General features: G+C 43.4%; 1 protein-coding gene across 6 annotated transcripts in view; it reads right to left on the reverse strand.

The window, feature by feature from the left end:
• The window catches only part of DGKZ (diacylglycerol kinase zeta), a 119,505-nt gene that overhangs the window by 17,387 nt on the left and 88,894 nt on the right, over positions 1-13,224 (reverse strand). For 5 of the 6 annotated variants that reach the window (XM_054970454.1, XM_054970453.1, XM_054970451.1 and 2 more), the window contains 3 exons: positions 4,575-4,615; positions 2,850-3,031; positions 287-318 (listed from right to left, as the gene is read on the reverse strand). In XM_054970454.1, coding sequence (XP_054826429.1) covers positions 287-318; positions 2,850-3,031; positions 4,575-4,615 — 255 coding nt within the window. Of the gene's footprint in view, positions 1-286; positions 319-2,822; positions 3,032-4,574; positions 4,616-13,224 lie in introns of all 6 variants that reach the window. The other variant, XR_008596481.1, reaches the window with a different exon arrangement.

Consider the following 13,224-nt stretch of genomic DNA (forward strand, 5'->3'; position numbering starts at 1 on the left):
TTTACTTTTATTTATCATCCAACATCCTTATTAAAACTCAAGGCACATCACCCTCTCATCCCAAATAATTTAGGGTACTGCCTGTGTGGGTAGAATTTACTAAAGTCCTCAGATGAACCATGTATAAATACTCTGTTGGCACAGGTTGGATGTTTCACAGAGGTTGTAAGAAGTGAGAAATAGAAGAGGATGAAGACGAAACACAGAGCAATGACAAGGAGCTACCTGAAAAGAGAGATTAGAGAAAATATGCTGGAAGCTCATCTTGCGAACAAAATACTCTCACCTTGGAGGGGGTGGCAGCTCCCCATTTCTGAGCTGGAAATAAAAGATAAGAGATTCAAAACTAAGAGGTCAAACCCTTCCTGACGCAGCTGTCTTCAGCTGCTCAAATTTTCCCCAAGCAACTCCTCTCTATGGTCCAAACACACATTACATTTAAGATTTAATCCCCATGGGGATTTGCAGCCGTATGGCAGCTTCAAGTTCCTTGAAGTGATAACTTAATTCAGAAGTGCCACAGGAAGAGTTGTCGAGAAAAGATGGGGGGGGGGGGATGACAAAATTCTAGACGCCCAGGTATATCAGGTTCTCTGACTTACCAACTTTCATTTAAAAGAAGCAAGTCTCTAGTCCTTTCCATTGCAGAGAGAGATGTGTGTGTGTAAGTATAAAATTACAAAGTTAAACATATATCTAGAGAGAAATATTGAAAGGCACAGGCTGTGAAAACTCAGTAGATGATATGGAAATAATCAGGGCTGATACAATGAAAACAAGAGGAATTTCAAAAGTCTTTAATAACTAGAAGAGGAGGGCCTCAGCTTGGATAGAAAGACTTGAGGAAAGCTGCCCCTAATTATTTTACACAATATGAAGGTTTATATAGATAGGCTTATAAACTAATGAATGATGTGAAGACAATGAAGTGAGTTTTTTTGCCTCACTATTACAATTCATCCACAGTGAACTTGATTGGCAGTAGGTTCAGGATAGTCAAATGGAAATTTTACATCACATGCTGCATAATTAATCTTTTGTATAAATTATTATAAAAAGTGACATCCACCGGTTCAGAAAACTTTAAAAATGAATTGAACAGACACACACAGGTGTACAGGCCATCAGCAGCCATTAGCTATGATGGCTAAATAGAACCTTCATGATCAGAGGCAGCATGTGTCTGAAAGCCAGATGTTGAGAGCAACTGTGATGAAGTAGATGTTGCTTTTATCTCCTGCTGGTGGGATTCCCAGAAGCATCTGGCTGGCCAATTGGATGTTGGACTGAACAGACTTTGGTTTGATCCAGCAAACCCCTTATCCTTATGAAAGCTTCAGCACATGTAGCACACCTTATCCACATTTTTACAGAAGGATTACAAAATATAATTCTGTGATTCCACTGCTTTTCTGCAGTATGCCACTAACTGTGTGGGAAGAAAGGAAACTGCAATTTACCAGTACTGAGGGGAAAGTGTTCTGTTCATGCCCAGAAGTATTTTTCTTCCAGGACTCAGCTTATGCTGAAAACAACTCTTGGGCTAAGCTGTAGTGAAATCTTGGCACAAACGGAGTACATAATTTTGAAAGCCGACAGTAGTAGACACAGATTTTAGGGGAGTAGCCCTGTTAGTCTCTTGTGGCAAAACCAAAAAAGAAACTTCTGCCACCATAAAAAAAAGTCACCATCTAGGGACTCAGTTAACATGCCTCCTCTCTATAGAGAATAGACAGACTTTTCATATCTCCCCAATTCTCCATCCTCAGTTAAGTATTTTACAGTGTTGTACATTTGCTTTTTTGTTCTGGATGAGTAGAAATATTTTAAGTATTTTTTAAATTGACTTTAGTATTCTGGCTAGGTCCCATGGTTGGGGAGTTTTTCTGATATGGCTTGTTCATTTTATTTGCTCTGTATCCTATTAGAATCTGCACAGTGTAAATAATAAATTAAGAAAATCTATTCTTTAATAATCCTGTCCCTTTCTTTACTGTTTTTTACTTAATAAACAATTACTATTCTATTTATAGTATCAAGAAGCCAAGTTATTTGCTTTGTTATGATATTTGGTTTGGATCAGGGTCATATGGTGGGGGGACAGATGGAATCTTTGTTCAAAGGTCCCAGTTTAGAGTGAGACCATGGCATGAGGGAGGAGTCTCCAGCCTTCCCTCCCCCGTCATTGTTTTCTCAGCCCAAAGCAGCCTGGGGAGCATTATTTGGTCCACTGGAGGGCTGCACATGTACTGAATGCTTGTATGTGCAGCCTCCCCACCATCACAGAGGCCATTTTGGGTTGGGAAAACTATGGTCCCATTCCAATTCAGGCCCATGTGGCACTTCTGAATTGAGCTCCTACAGGGAGCTTGCCGCTGGTATCCTCCTGCCAATCCCCGATGGCATCATGTGTTAAATATAACATGTAGTTTGGGCCTATGTGTCTGGCTTGAAAGGGCCAGGAAAGAAACTACCTGGGTTCTCTCACTTACATCATACTAGCTCCATCTTGCATGCACCTTTCTTTCATGTACCAGCATACCACTCACTAAACTGCAGTGTGGGCTTAGTACATTATCAGATTTACCAACTGTACAGTTCCGAGTAAATTTCCCATCTCATGAAGTCTGCAATAGATAAGCTACATCTACATCTGATCTTAACAAATCAATGCCCTCTAATAAGGGGTATGACACATGAGGAGTGTATAAGGGGCAGTCAATGCCTGCCCACTTAAACTTATCCTCCACCCTGAACATTTTCTTAAGCTAGCCTTCTACTCCTCCTTCGGTCCTTCTACAAGCTAGCCTGGCCTTTCTTACCTCCAGGCCCCAAGGAGACAGCCTCACCTGGAGACTGGTATGGATGGTGATGAAGTTGGGACAGCAAGGTGTTGCCTTGAGGGTGTTGAGGGCACATCAACAAGGTCAGGCATGGCAGGAGACGTGCCCACTGTCTGGGTAAGCACTAGCTCTGGGTCCAACACAAACAGCTCTTCCTGAGAGATCTCTGTCACATAGTTCAGATGCTCCTGAAAAGTACAGGTAAATCCATTCAGAAACAGGATTCATGCACTATGTCCATTTATCTTCTAGACAGGAAGTTGTTCTGCAACTAGTTTCTTTTCATAAGTGATAGTGAGATATGGTCAAACAAAGCACTGACATTTGACTAGCAATGCCCTTTCAGGAACTTGAAATTTTTATACATTCAGACATCGCAAGCCAAAAAATTCATTGTGGTTAACTTACATTTGTCACAGATAGCCAGAGTTAATTTCTCATCAAAACAGTCTACAGAAGAAGGGAGGGGGTTGGAGAACATAGCAACAACATGGGCTCACACACATTTCAGCTTAATGTTGGCTTGCTGCCGCATCTAAATACAGCCATGGGGTCACATCCAAAGGTGCTGAGTGTACAGAAGTTGTACAGACTCACATTGTTCACTGACATATAATTTACTAAGGGTCTCAATCTGTATTATTACTATGGAATATGCAGTGTGGATGCTAACATGAAACCCAGTTACGTGAACAAAATCCAGAGAATCCAGAGGTTTTCCATTTTAAGATAGAAAGATTCTAATACTGATGGTTATGGGAAAAGAAATGGAGTTGTATTTCTTCCCAAAGAGTAGCAAAATAGAGTGTGTGCCAGACGGGGATGGCCACTCTGCATACATACTAATCCCAGTTTGTCTGTTCTATGAGATCTTTTGTCCTCACTCTCTTGCTTCTTACTCTGTAAAAGAAAACCAAACCAAAACTTTCCTTGCCTCCGTCTAAACTAATAGACAATGTATATTTTGGAAAGTGTAAGTGTACAAATTGTGTATGCTATGAAAATTGAGACATAACCATATATTTAATTAATGTATTCACAGCGCAGAATTTGAGGTCTTTAGCCGCATTAAAAAACAGGACTCTTTTGCCTACAACTGTGATTTGTGAAATACTGAAATAGACTTGAGATAAAAAACAGGTTAGACTCAGTAATAATTTCCACAGAACGAATGAATTTCCCTCAGCAGAATGGGGCTTTTTAGCTTTCCCCCTCCCACTGCAGCTAGAAAAGCTCCCCAAAATGTGGCTCCTGGGAGATGGGACACTCAAGACCAATATAAGGAGTGAACTGGAGAGTTGCAGTGGGAGGGGAGAAATTTGTGAAAAACACCCCTTTTCACACTATTGGAAATTTACTGCTGGATCCAACCCAATACATACAGAGAAATATTAGGTTTCATATGAGACAAAGCCACCATGTTTACTACAGTCTCCAATATGCAAAGAAGCCTTTACAAACCTTCCCAGACATTCTTCTTTAGACATGTACTGACATTTTGCCCTAAATGTTGCTTCCACATGAGTGGATCAAGAATGAAAAGATGATCAAGAAAAGGTCTAGGACTTTCTGACTGCAGGAAACATGAACCTCTGACCTCAAGAGCAAACTGCTTTATTCCATAAATATAATCACAAGGAACAGAAACCAAGCTGTAGGCTGTACGCATGTTCATTTCCATAGAAGCATGCAGCCATTCTTAGCTTCCTCCGAAAGCAAACTGGAGCTTACCTGTGCACGGTCTATTCTGTAAAACCGATCTGCTGTAGTTGCTGCAAGAGAGAAAAAGAAATACTTAGTATTTAGATAATGTTTTAAACCACTCAATGTTTCATGTGATACTCACTGCAACCCTGAAAATCAGATCACTAAGATCATGCCTGAATTACATGTAGGGTTGAGACAGAGAGAATCAAGTCATATTTAAAATCCCCTAGGCTGCCTTCAGATATTACAACAAGCTGTAACTGAACTATGACTGGGCATGAATACAATTTGTTCTTGCTGTGCTCACACATACCCCTTTTGCTCCTCCTCTGTAGCATGAAACTTGACCAAACACTTCCTGGCTTCATCAAACTGAAATCCACTGTGACACATGAAAGCAGGAACCTCTGTGAATGGGAATTGTTAATTCTGCACAAGCTGGGACTCTAATCAAGGCTTACAGTGCTATCCTAAGCAGATCCAGTCTAGGCCCACTGAAATCAATGGGCTTAAACTGTTTAGGATTGCACTGTTAAGAGTTCTAACCGATTTAGAATCCTAGTTTGTGTGGAATAAACAAACTCTAGTTCTCTGAGGTTTCTGCTTGGACATCTCAGTGAAGTTTGTGTGGAATAAACAAACTCTAGTTCTCTGAGGTTTCTGCTTGGACATCTCAGTGAACTGGAGCTTGACCAAGCTGGAAAGCGTTCAGTCAAGCTCTGCACACTAGAGGAGAAGGAGAGAGGAGCAAGGGCACAGAAGAACAGGAACAAATTAGATAGTTTCAGATGGGTAGCTATGTTGGAGTTAATTGCAGTTGGTTGCCAGGACTCAATGCAGCTCTAGGGCACGGCTGAGGCAAAATCTGAACTAGAGACTTCTTGCTGGAGGGCTTAGTTCATTAGTTACTTTCAGTTATTCAGATCACTAGACCAATAAAAGAGGAGGAGAAAGCAAGACTAATTCATGACAATGGTTCCAATCACAACCAGGGACCTATATTAAATGCACTTAAGGACCATTTTGCAACTCCAAAGGGCTGAACTAAGAGACAGACACATGATGGCATCAGAAGATTTCAAAGCATGTGTGACAGACTGCACATTTTATATAAGCCTGGCAGGGCTGTACACACAAAGCTGCAGGACTGTTAAGGTTAATTTCTCACAGAATCAGAAAGCTCTGAGAGAAAGACTACTCCAAGGCATCTGATTGGGTAGCATGAGTTGGAAAGAGGAGGGTCTTTTTTTCAGTCCTAGCAGAGAGAGATAAGAGTGTGAAGAGTTGAGAGACTGAGGGCCAAACTACAAGTGACGAATGACACAGGTTGGACACTTGTCAGTTTCCCTCAAGTTTTGGTGGGAAATGTAGGCAGCTTGGCGGAATGTTGGACAAGTGACAGTTGAAAAGTCCATTGGACAGCAGTCGGAGAGCCAAGCTGCAAGACCAGGATGCCTACATTTCCCATCAAAACTTGAGGGAAGCTGACAAGTGTCCAACCTGTGTCATTCGTCACTTGTAGCTTGGCCCTGAGTCCTAACAAGAGCAGAGCAGTTTTACCACCTGCAGGAGAACTGGGAACAGTTGGCCAAGGAGGTTTGGGAAGTACATGCAAACTCCCAAGCAGGCCAAAGAAAGGGGTAGATCTTTTAAGGAGATAAGATTTCCCCTACCCAGTGAAATAGGGAAGTGGCTCTGAAAAGTGGAGAGATCCCTGGTCGAGTGTGGTTGGAAACTGACTGTGGAAACTTTCAGATACAGTTAACAACTGAAGGAATGCACTAGTGTATGAAGAGAAGGAGAGTGGGGTACTAGAAAATGGGTCCCAGCACTCCTAGCTCCAGAAGAGAACTAGAATACTAAAAGAAAGTATACTAGACTGCTTGGTGAAAAATAAGTAAACTCAAAATAGAAGCCTTTAAGTATCTGTGAAGAGCGTACGAACTGAAGCCGGATTTTACTTCAGAGAGAGAGAGAGAGAGAGAGAGAGAGAGAGAGAGAGAGAGAGAGAGAGAGAGAGAGAGAGAGAGAGAGAGAGAGAGAGAGAGTGAGAGTGTGTGTGTGTGTGTGTGTTGAATTACCTCAGAAATTTTAAACCCTTGATTTCCCCTACCTTTCCTCTCTAAAGTAAATAGTTATTTTTGAAATTTTAAAAACTCCTCTGGTATAGAGTTGCCATGTCCCTATATCCTCCCACCAGAAGGGAGGAGAACCTGGTACTTACCTCGTGCTGGTGGTGAGGTCTTCTTTGTGCGCCTGCGTGCTGATATCACCGCTAGAAGTAACATCATCGCGCTGGCCACAGGAGAGCTCCCACACTCCATGCAGGGCTGAATTGGCCCCAAACAAAGTGCAGGAACGCTTCTGCGGGCAGCACAACGACGTCACTTCCAGAAGTGACATTGCCAAACCTGTTGGGAACGTGCACGCAGCACGTGTTTCTGAAGTACCTGCTGATGGCGGGCAACCTCCAGGAGCTTGCCACCTCCCGCTGACCACTGGCGGGTCAGCGGGCAAGGTGGCAAACCCCTGGGAGTTTGCTCACCACTGGCGGGCACCTAGGAATCCTACTCTGTTGGGTAAGGATGAGGGGATGTCATAGCATGCTAGAAGTTAAAGCCAAAAGGGCCACTCTATTGCACATACAGCCTAGGATTTTTAAAAAGCCTTTAGTTTGAGTGAAAATTTTACAAATTCATTCATATTCAAAACATGAATATTATAAAATAAGCCCTCCCTATTTTTCTGTAACCCATGGAAGCAAATAGCATAGTCAAGTGTCAAGTTAGCCTCTATGCATCCACATTTTCTCTCGATCTTCCATGTCCTCAACTGCTCCCACTGAGGTTGAAAAACCCAGTAACTGTAAAAAATATGGCTGTTCTCCTGACTCTAAAATGCAACTCCATCTCTTTCCTTGTGGTTTTGCTGGTAGGTCTACCAGTTAGGGAAGCAAACAGCAGTGCAGGGGCAGGCAGAAGAGTAGGCCTGACTACCTTGCAGCTGAACCCACAGGCCCTCCTGCTCTTGTCAAGAAATGCCGCCGACTCCTGTTGCCTTTCCCACTTGTGCCCCCCTGTGCTGCTGAAGGGCATGCCCTGGATGCCTGCAACAGTCATACAACTGCACTCTACAAAGTACTTGCAATAAGAATTTAATTGGGGTGGGGGAGGGGAAGAACTGCTTCTTGGAAAAGGGACCCACTTGTGTCTTGAGAAGTGCTTTACCCCTTCAATGGAACTGAAGTACTTCTTTGAAGGAACATGACTGGATCCTGTGCAACAAATGCATTTAGAATGCTATAAACATGTAAGTTGGAAAGGGTCCTTCATTTCAGCAGCAACGGGCCTGCATGCAAGTGTCAATGATCAACTATACTCACAGAGCAAGTGCAGCAGATAAGAGACCAGATAGATAATTGAAACTTTTAATTTTGTTTGTAAAAAATCACTATGCCATCAGAAATGCAAAGTACTTTTTTGAATGCAAAGTAGCAGAGGGAAGCTTCTCAAATCTGCTCTGCAGATGTTCAGGGGCTTCCTCTGCAGTGGCAGGTATAGGACATCTTGCCCCTTTGCAATACAATAATCCAAGCATTAAAGACTGTTATGGAAATCTGGGCATTTTCATTTTAAATCAAAATTTATATTTTAAATTGTTAAAATATAAACTAATTTCTATCTATTGATGCACGCTGGATGAACCAGCTAGCCTTCTGAGTTCTGCCTTCACTGTTGGCACTAATGTACATACTCAGCAATATAAAGTACTTTCCTTTTATGGTTCCTTAAGCTACTTCCTGGCCCATATAACCAGCTGTCATTTAAAAAGATGTGGGAAGCTTTTTAATTTATTTTTCCAGAGTGTATTCAGGTGGCATATTAAAAAATTCTGATCCACTTTTATGATAAGGAATATTCCAGATGAGGTAATCCAAAAATAAATAAGCATTTGAAAAGTGGAGATCTGAAGCTGGGTCTTTTTGATTAACATCCTGCACTCTAGCCATTATACCATACTGGCTCTCAAGCATATTACATTGGTTGTGTCAGGCTTTGGCCGGGACGTAGCTGCACAGGGCGTCAGTGTGCCTGAACTGCGGTCCTTGGCTGTGGACAGGGACTGCCCATGTCTCCGCTCTGTGGAAGGAGGGGAGGTATACATCACCCTTGCTCCCTCTCTACCACTCGCGCACCTGCTCAACCTGTCAGGGTCCCAGCGGCATCCTTCTACTTCCAGCCTTCCGTGGCTTCCATCCCTCCACCCTCGCTCGCCCTCCCACGTCCAGTGGGTGGACTTCCCTTATATCCCTTCACCCATTCCTGGCTCCACCTGCCAGCCACACTCCCAGCACCAGAGCGACACCCTTCTCTGTCATAGGCAGCCACACCTGTGGCTGCTTTGCTGGCTGCCTTGGCTTTCTCTGTTAAGGGCCTCAGGCAGCCCCACCTGTGACTACTTTGCTCTCAGCCCCACCTGGTTCTGGCTGATTCCTTCTAGCCTGCCTGAAGGCTGGGGCGTGGCACTCTGCTGTCCTTCCTCTACTGCAGGTAAGGCTGCTGGCTGGCTGTCCCCGCTTCCTGGGCTTTCTCCCTCTGGTCTGATCCCCTCCTGGTTGTCCTCACTTTCCCTGCCTGGACTCACAGCCTCCCAGCGGAGGGTGGGGCTAGCTGGCTTCCACCTGCCCCTTCTAGCCCTCTGAGGCTTGGGTGCTTCTTTACCTCTGTTGCTGGCAAGTTTGGGACCTGGTCTGACGGGGCGGCAGAGTAACTGCCTCCCAGCTGTCCCCCACCTGTTCCTCTAGGCAAGTCTGGGGGCTAAGCCTCAGACCCCAGACAGGCTGTTTAGATTTTCATCTTTTTTCCGGTAGTGACAGGAAGTGCAAAGAACTAAACAGGTCATATTTTTAGGTGTAGTGGTTAGAGTGTCAGACAAGGACCGGAGACAATGAGGTTTAAATTCCCACTCTGCCATGGAAGCTCACTGGGTGATCATAGTCCCATCACAATCTCTCAGCTCAACCTCACAAGGTTGTTGTTGTGAGGATAAGGTAGAGGAATAGAGAATGATGTATCCAGATCAGGGAGAAAAGTGAGATATAAGTAAATAAAAAATATACAGGCTCCTGGGTTTACAGACCTTAGCAGGCAACATCCACATATTTTCCAACATAGGTTTTCAACATTAAGGAGCTGCAAACGTCTCTCTTCAGACCTTAAACATTAGTTTTTTGGATAATGAATCATGAGTCAACCCCCAGTATGCATCCTACTATACATTTCAGTTTTCTGCCCTTTGCTTAAATTGACAAGGCCTCTCTCAGTACATAAAAAGTATTCTACTAACTGTCTAATATCACTTCTAGATCTTATTTTATTTATATAATTTATAGTCTGCCTTTTCTCACTGAGACTCAAGATGGATTACACAGTTTAAGTAAATACAATCGATAGGATGGAACATCCTGGTATTTGAACTATTTACTGGTTAAAGATATCTTCATTGCTCTTTGTAGCTTTTCAGTTTATAAGTGAAAAGATTAACAAAAAATATAATTTTAGAGTACCAAAGACACTCCTAGCCTAGTTCTCTCTGGGGGGGAGGTCCTGTTATGTTTGGCTTGACTTATCTCAAGTACCAGCTGGGGGCTCACGTAATTCAATGCTCCTCTATTTTAAAAAAATCTTGTACACAGAAAACAGGCATGTCAGGCCGAGGACAAACCCAGAACCCTGTTTCCTGACTGGCTAGTTTGTCATGTGGAGGAGCTGACAATTGCACAAGCTCCTAATTTAGATTCAGGTGGTACAGCCCACATACATGTTTATCACCTAAATTGGGAAGATGAGGCAGCTGCCTTTGGCCTGCTTCCTACTACCTGTCCAAGCCATGTGCAAGTTTCCAGGCCTCTCCTGCAGTGTCTGGAGCCACATCTACATGGCAGGAAGGACATCCATCCACTCACACAAGCAATAGATCAGTGCATTTCAGGCTCCCTTCTTTCTATCCATTTCAAGAGGAAGAATGATACTTATTCCAAAACTCCCTTCAGGCTTTTCCCCTTTACACAAGTAGAGTCTATAATTTTTTCCAAAAAGAATGCAACACCTTAGGCTGCTGCACCCAATCTCTAACAGCCAGTTTAAATAAGTGGCAGACCTGAAAAAGATCAACCTCATATGTATCTATCCCTGTGAGTGCATGGAGATTAACTTTAAATTAAACTACACATTTGAACAGCGCTGGAGTGGTTTGGAATTCTGAAAGCAAACGCCACAGATCACCAGTTCAGACAGAATGACAAACTATGGTCTGCTGCCAAGAAAACTGAACTCTTCCATTAGCTGGTCATGTGTGGTGTTAGGGGAAAGTGAGGGAGAGAAGGCAGGAGAACGCTCAAAAGACTGAGGAGCTGCATGGCTCACTCACTGTGATTTGCCATAATGCCTGAACCAAGCCAGTGAGATCCTAGGAATCAAATAAATGATCTGTTGCCTTTGACCTCCATGTGACAACGGAGCTGTATTATCCTACAGTGCTAAAAAGCATTCCTATGAGATACAGGAGATATTGGGGCGCACTGTTTAAAGTGGAGGGGGGCATAAAGTAAGCATGCTTTCAGGCCCAATAATCTTTTCCTTTTCAACATATGAACAGTGTTTGAGAGCTCGAGAGGTCAAAGAGAAAAAGGGATGGAAGACTACACCTACATTAAGTGTTGCATTAATGGAAGTCCATCTACTGTGATCCCTCATAAGGCTAAAGAAGCCTTGTGGCAAGGCTGTGGTTGCTATGGTTGGGCCCTACAAAGACTTGGGAATTCTTCCTGGGAATAGAGAAGGAATGGTAGGAGGAGGGAGGGGTGTCCATGACACAAGCCAGAGCAGATTAGAAGAGTGAAAGAGCCTCGTTTATCCTGTCCCAGGGAGAGATTTACAGTTGATGAAGGCCAGTAATTCAACTATTTAATGAGCCTGTGTTGCCCTTGAATGCCACTCAAGCCTTTTTTCATCAACCCATTTTCCACAATTTGGAACATGCTGCTGGGAAACTGACAAAAAGGAGAAAATAATCTGCAGCAGTAATATCTGGGAACAAGTCCCTCATACGTTGTGTATACAAGACAGTGTTCAATCTCAGCGGGAAACCAGAACCACCGTACACAAAAAGCAGTAGCAGTAACAGTAAACTCACACTTTTCCTCATTATCAGAGACGACGTACATATGATGGGTAAATTCTCCATTGTATATAGAATAAGGAGTTGTTTGGGAGAAAAAATTGCAATTTACCAGCTAAAACTGATTCAAAGTCAGCTCCACTCACCCCCTTTCTTGAGATAAGGGCTAGGTGCCATAGAAAACAAACAAAAAATTAGAAAACGGAACAGGAAACTTGGAGAAGCCAAGTAAGATGAGAAGAAAAATAGTCTGGAGGTAGGAGGGAGATAATTCTTTAGGCAGTATGAAAGAGTTCTGGAGCAAAATCCCTCCCAGCTCAGCTCCAAATCTTGGTATGACTTATGCCCACATAACTGTTTCTTTTTGTGTTCTCCCTGGGTCAGTACTAAATTCCACAAGAACAGATGCTATCCTTATCCTCTTTGGTGTTTACTGCAACCTGGGTGGAGGGAGGCCTTACTGGCCTTGAGGTTCACTAAGCTCAACAGCCCCAGAAAGCTGTGTGTTTGGGAAATCTTTCCTGCACTGCTACAAGTGCACAAAAGCCTCCATTGTCTCAGTCTGTGGGAGAGCCCCCCCCCCCACTGAGTCTTGCTCAAACCAAAAATGAGAAGCAGCAAGAATGTGCTAGTAAAAGTGAAGTGTGCAGTCCAGAACACAGCATCAGCTCCTCAGGTGGGAGAGGGAGAAAGTGGGGGAGAGGGTCTGAGAAAAGAATGGGAACAAAGCTGTGTTTGTAAACAAGGCTCTGCTGCCCCTCTGAGCATGGGGGGAAGGGGGATTCTTGCCCAAACACAGCCAGTTGGGTCACAGGCCCCAGCAAAAGTGAAGGAGGGGGACTCCAACCAGTCAGACTTCCTTTTCTCATTATACTCTCGGTGCAAACACTATAATTGAATTTGATTTACAAAGGGAAACTCTGAATGCAATGTATTCATTGGTCCTAGAAGCTGATATTGGATCTGTGTGGATAAAGCTAAACCTGTCCCATTTTCCTCACTCCTTCTCTTGCATAGCCACCTGCTGGAGAAAAATGGGATTCATCATGAAGTCGAAAGACTGTTCAGTTTGATGTGAAGAAATGACAAGAGACAAAGACTTCATAATACCCAAGTAGTGTCTCCTGCAGTGTCTCCTGCCGGGGAAAGACAGAATGTGCTCTACCTGGCCTGAGGTCTCCTCTACCATGCTTGAAATTGGAGTGAAAGACTGAGATATTATTTGGTGGTTTCCCTACTGCCCCTCTTTTGGTCCTAACATAATGAGCCCCAATAACCTGCCAATTATTCTCATGACAGGAACTGTGATGCTTATACACTCTTTGAGCTGATAGCAAAGAATGAACCTGGAGCTTCATGTTTAGTTAGTCTGCAGGCCTGTAAACATTTTGGGAAGCTACCTGGGATCTTGTGGATATCATTAATATAAAAATCAGAAACTTCACTTTATTTTTTTCAGGGCTAGACATGATTTTGCACTCAGTTCCTTGCTGAC

The sequence above is a fragment of the Eublepharis macularius genome, chromosome 2 (genome assembly GCF_028583425.1).
Source record: "Eublepharis macularius isolate TG4126 chromosome 2, MPM_Emac_v1.0, whole genome shotgun sequence".
In the NCBI taxonomy this organism is placed as follows: domain Eukaryota; kingdom Metazoa; phylum Chordata; class Lepidosauria; order Squamata; family Eublepharidae; genus Eublepharis; species Eublepharis macularius.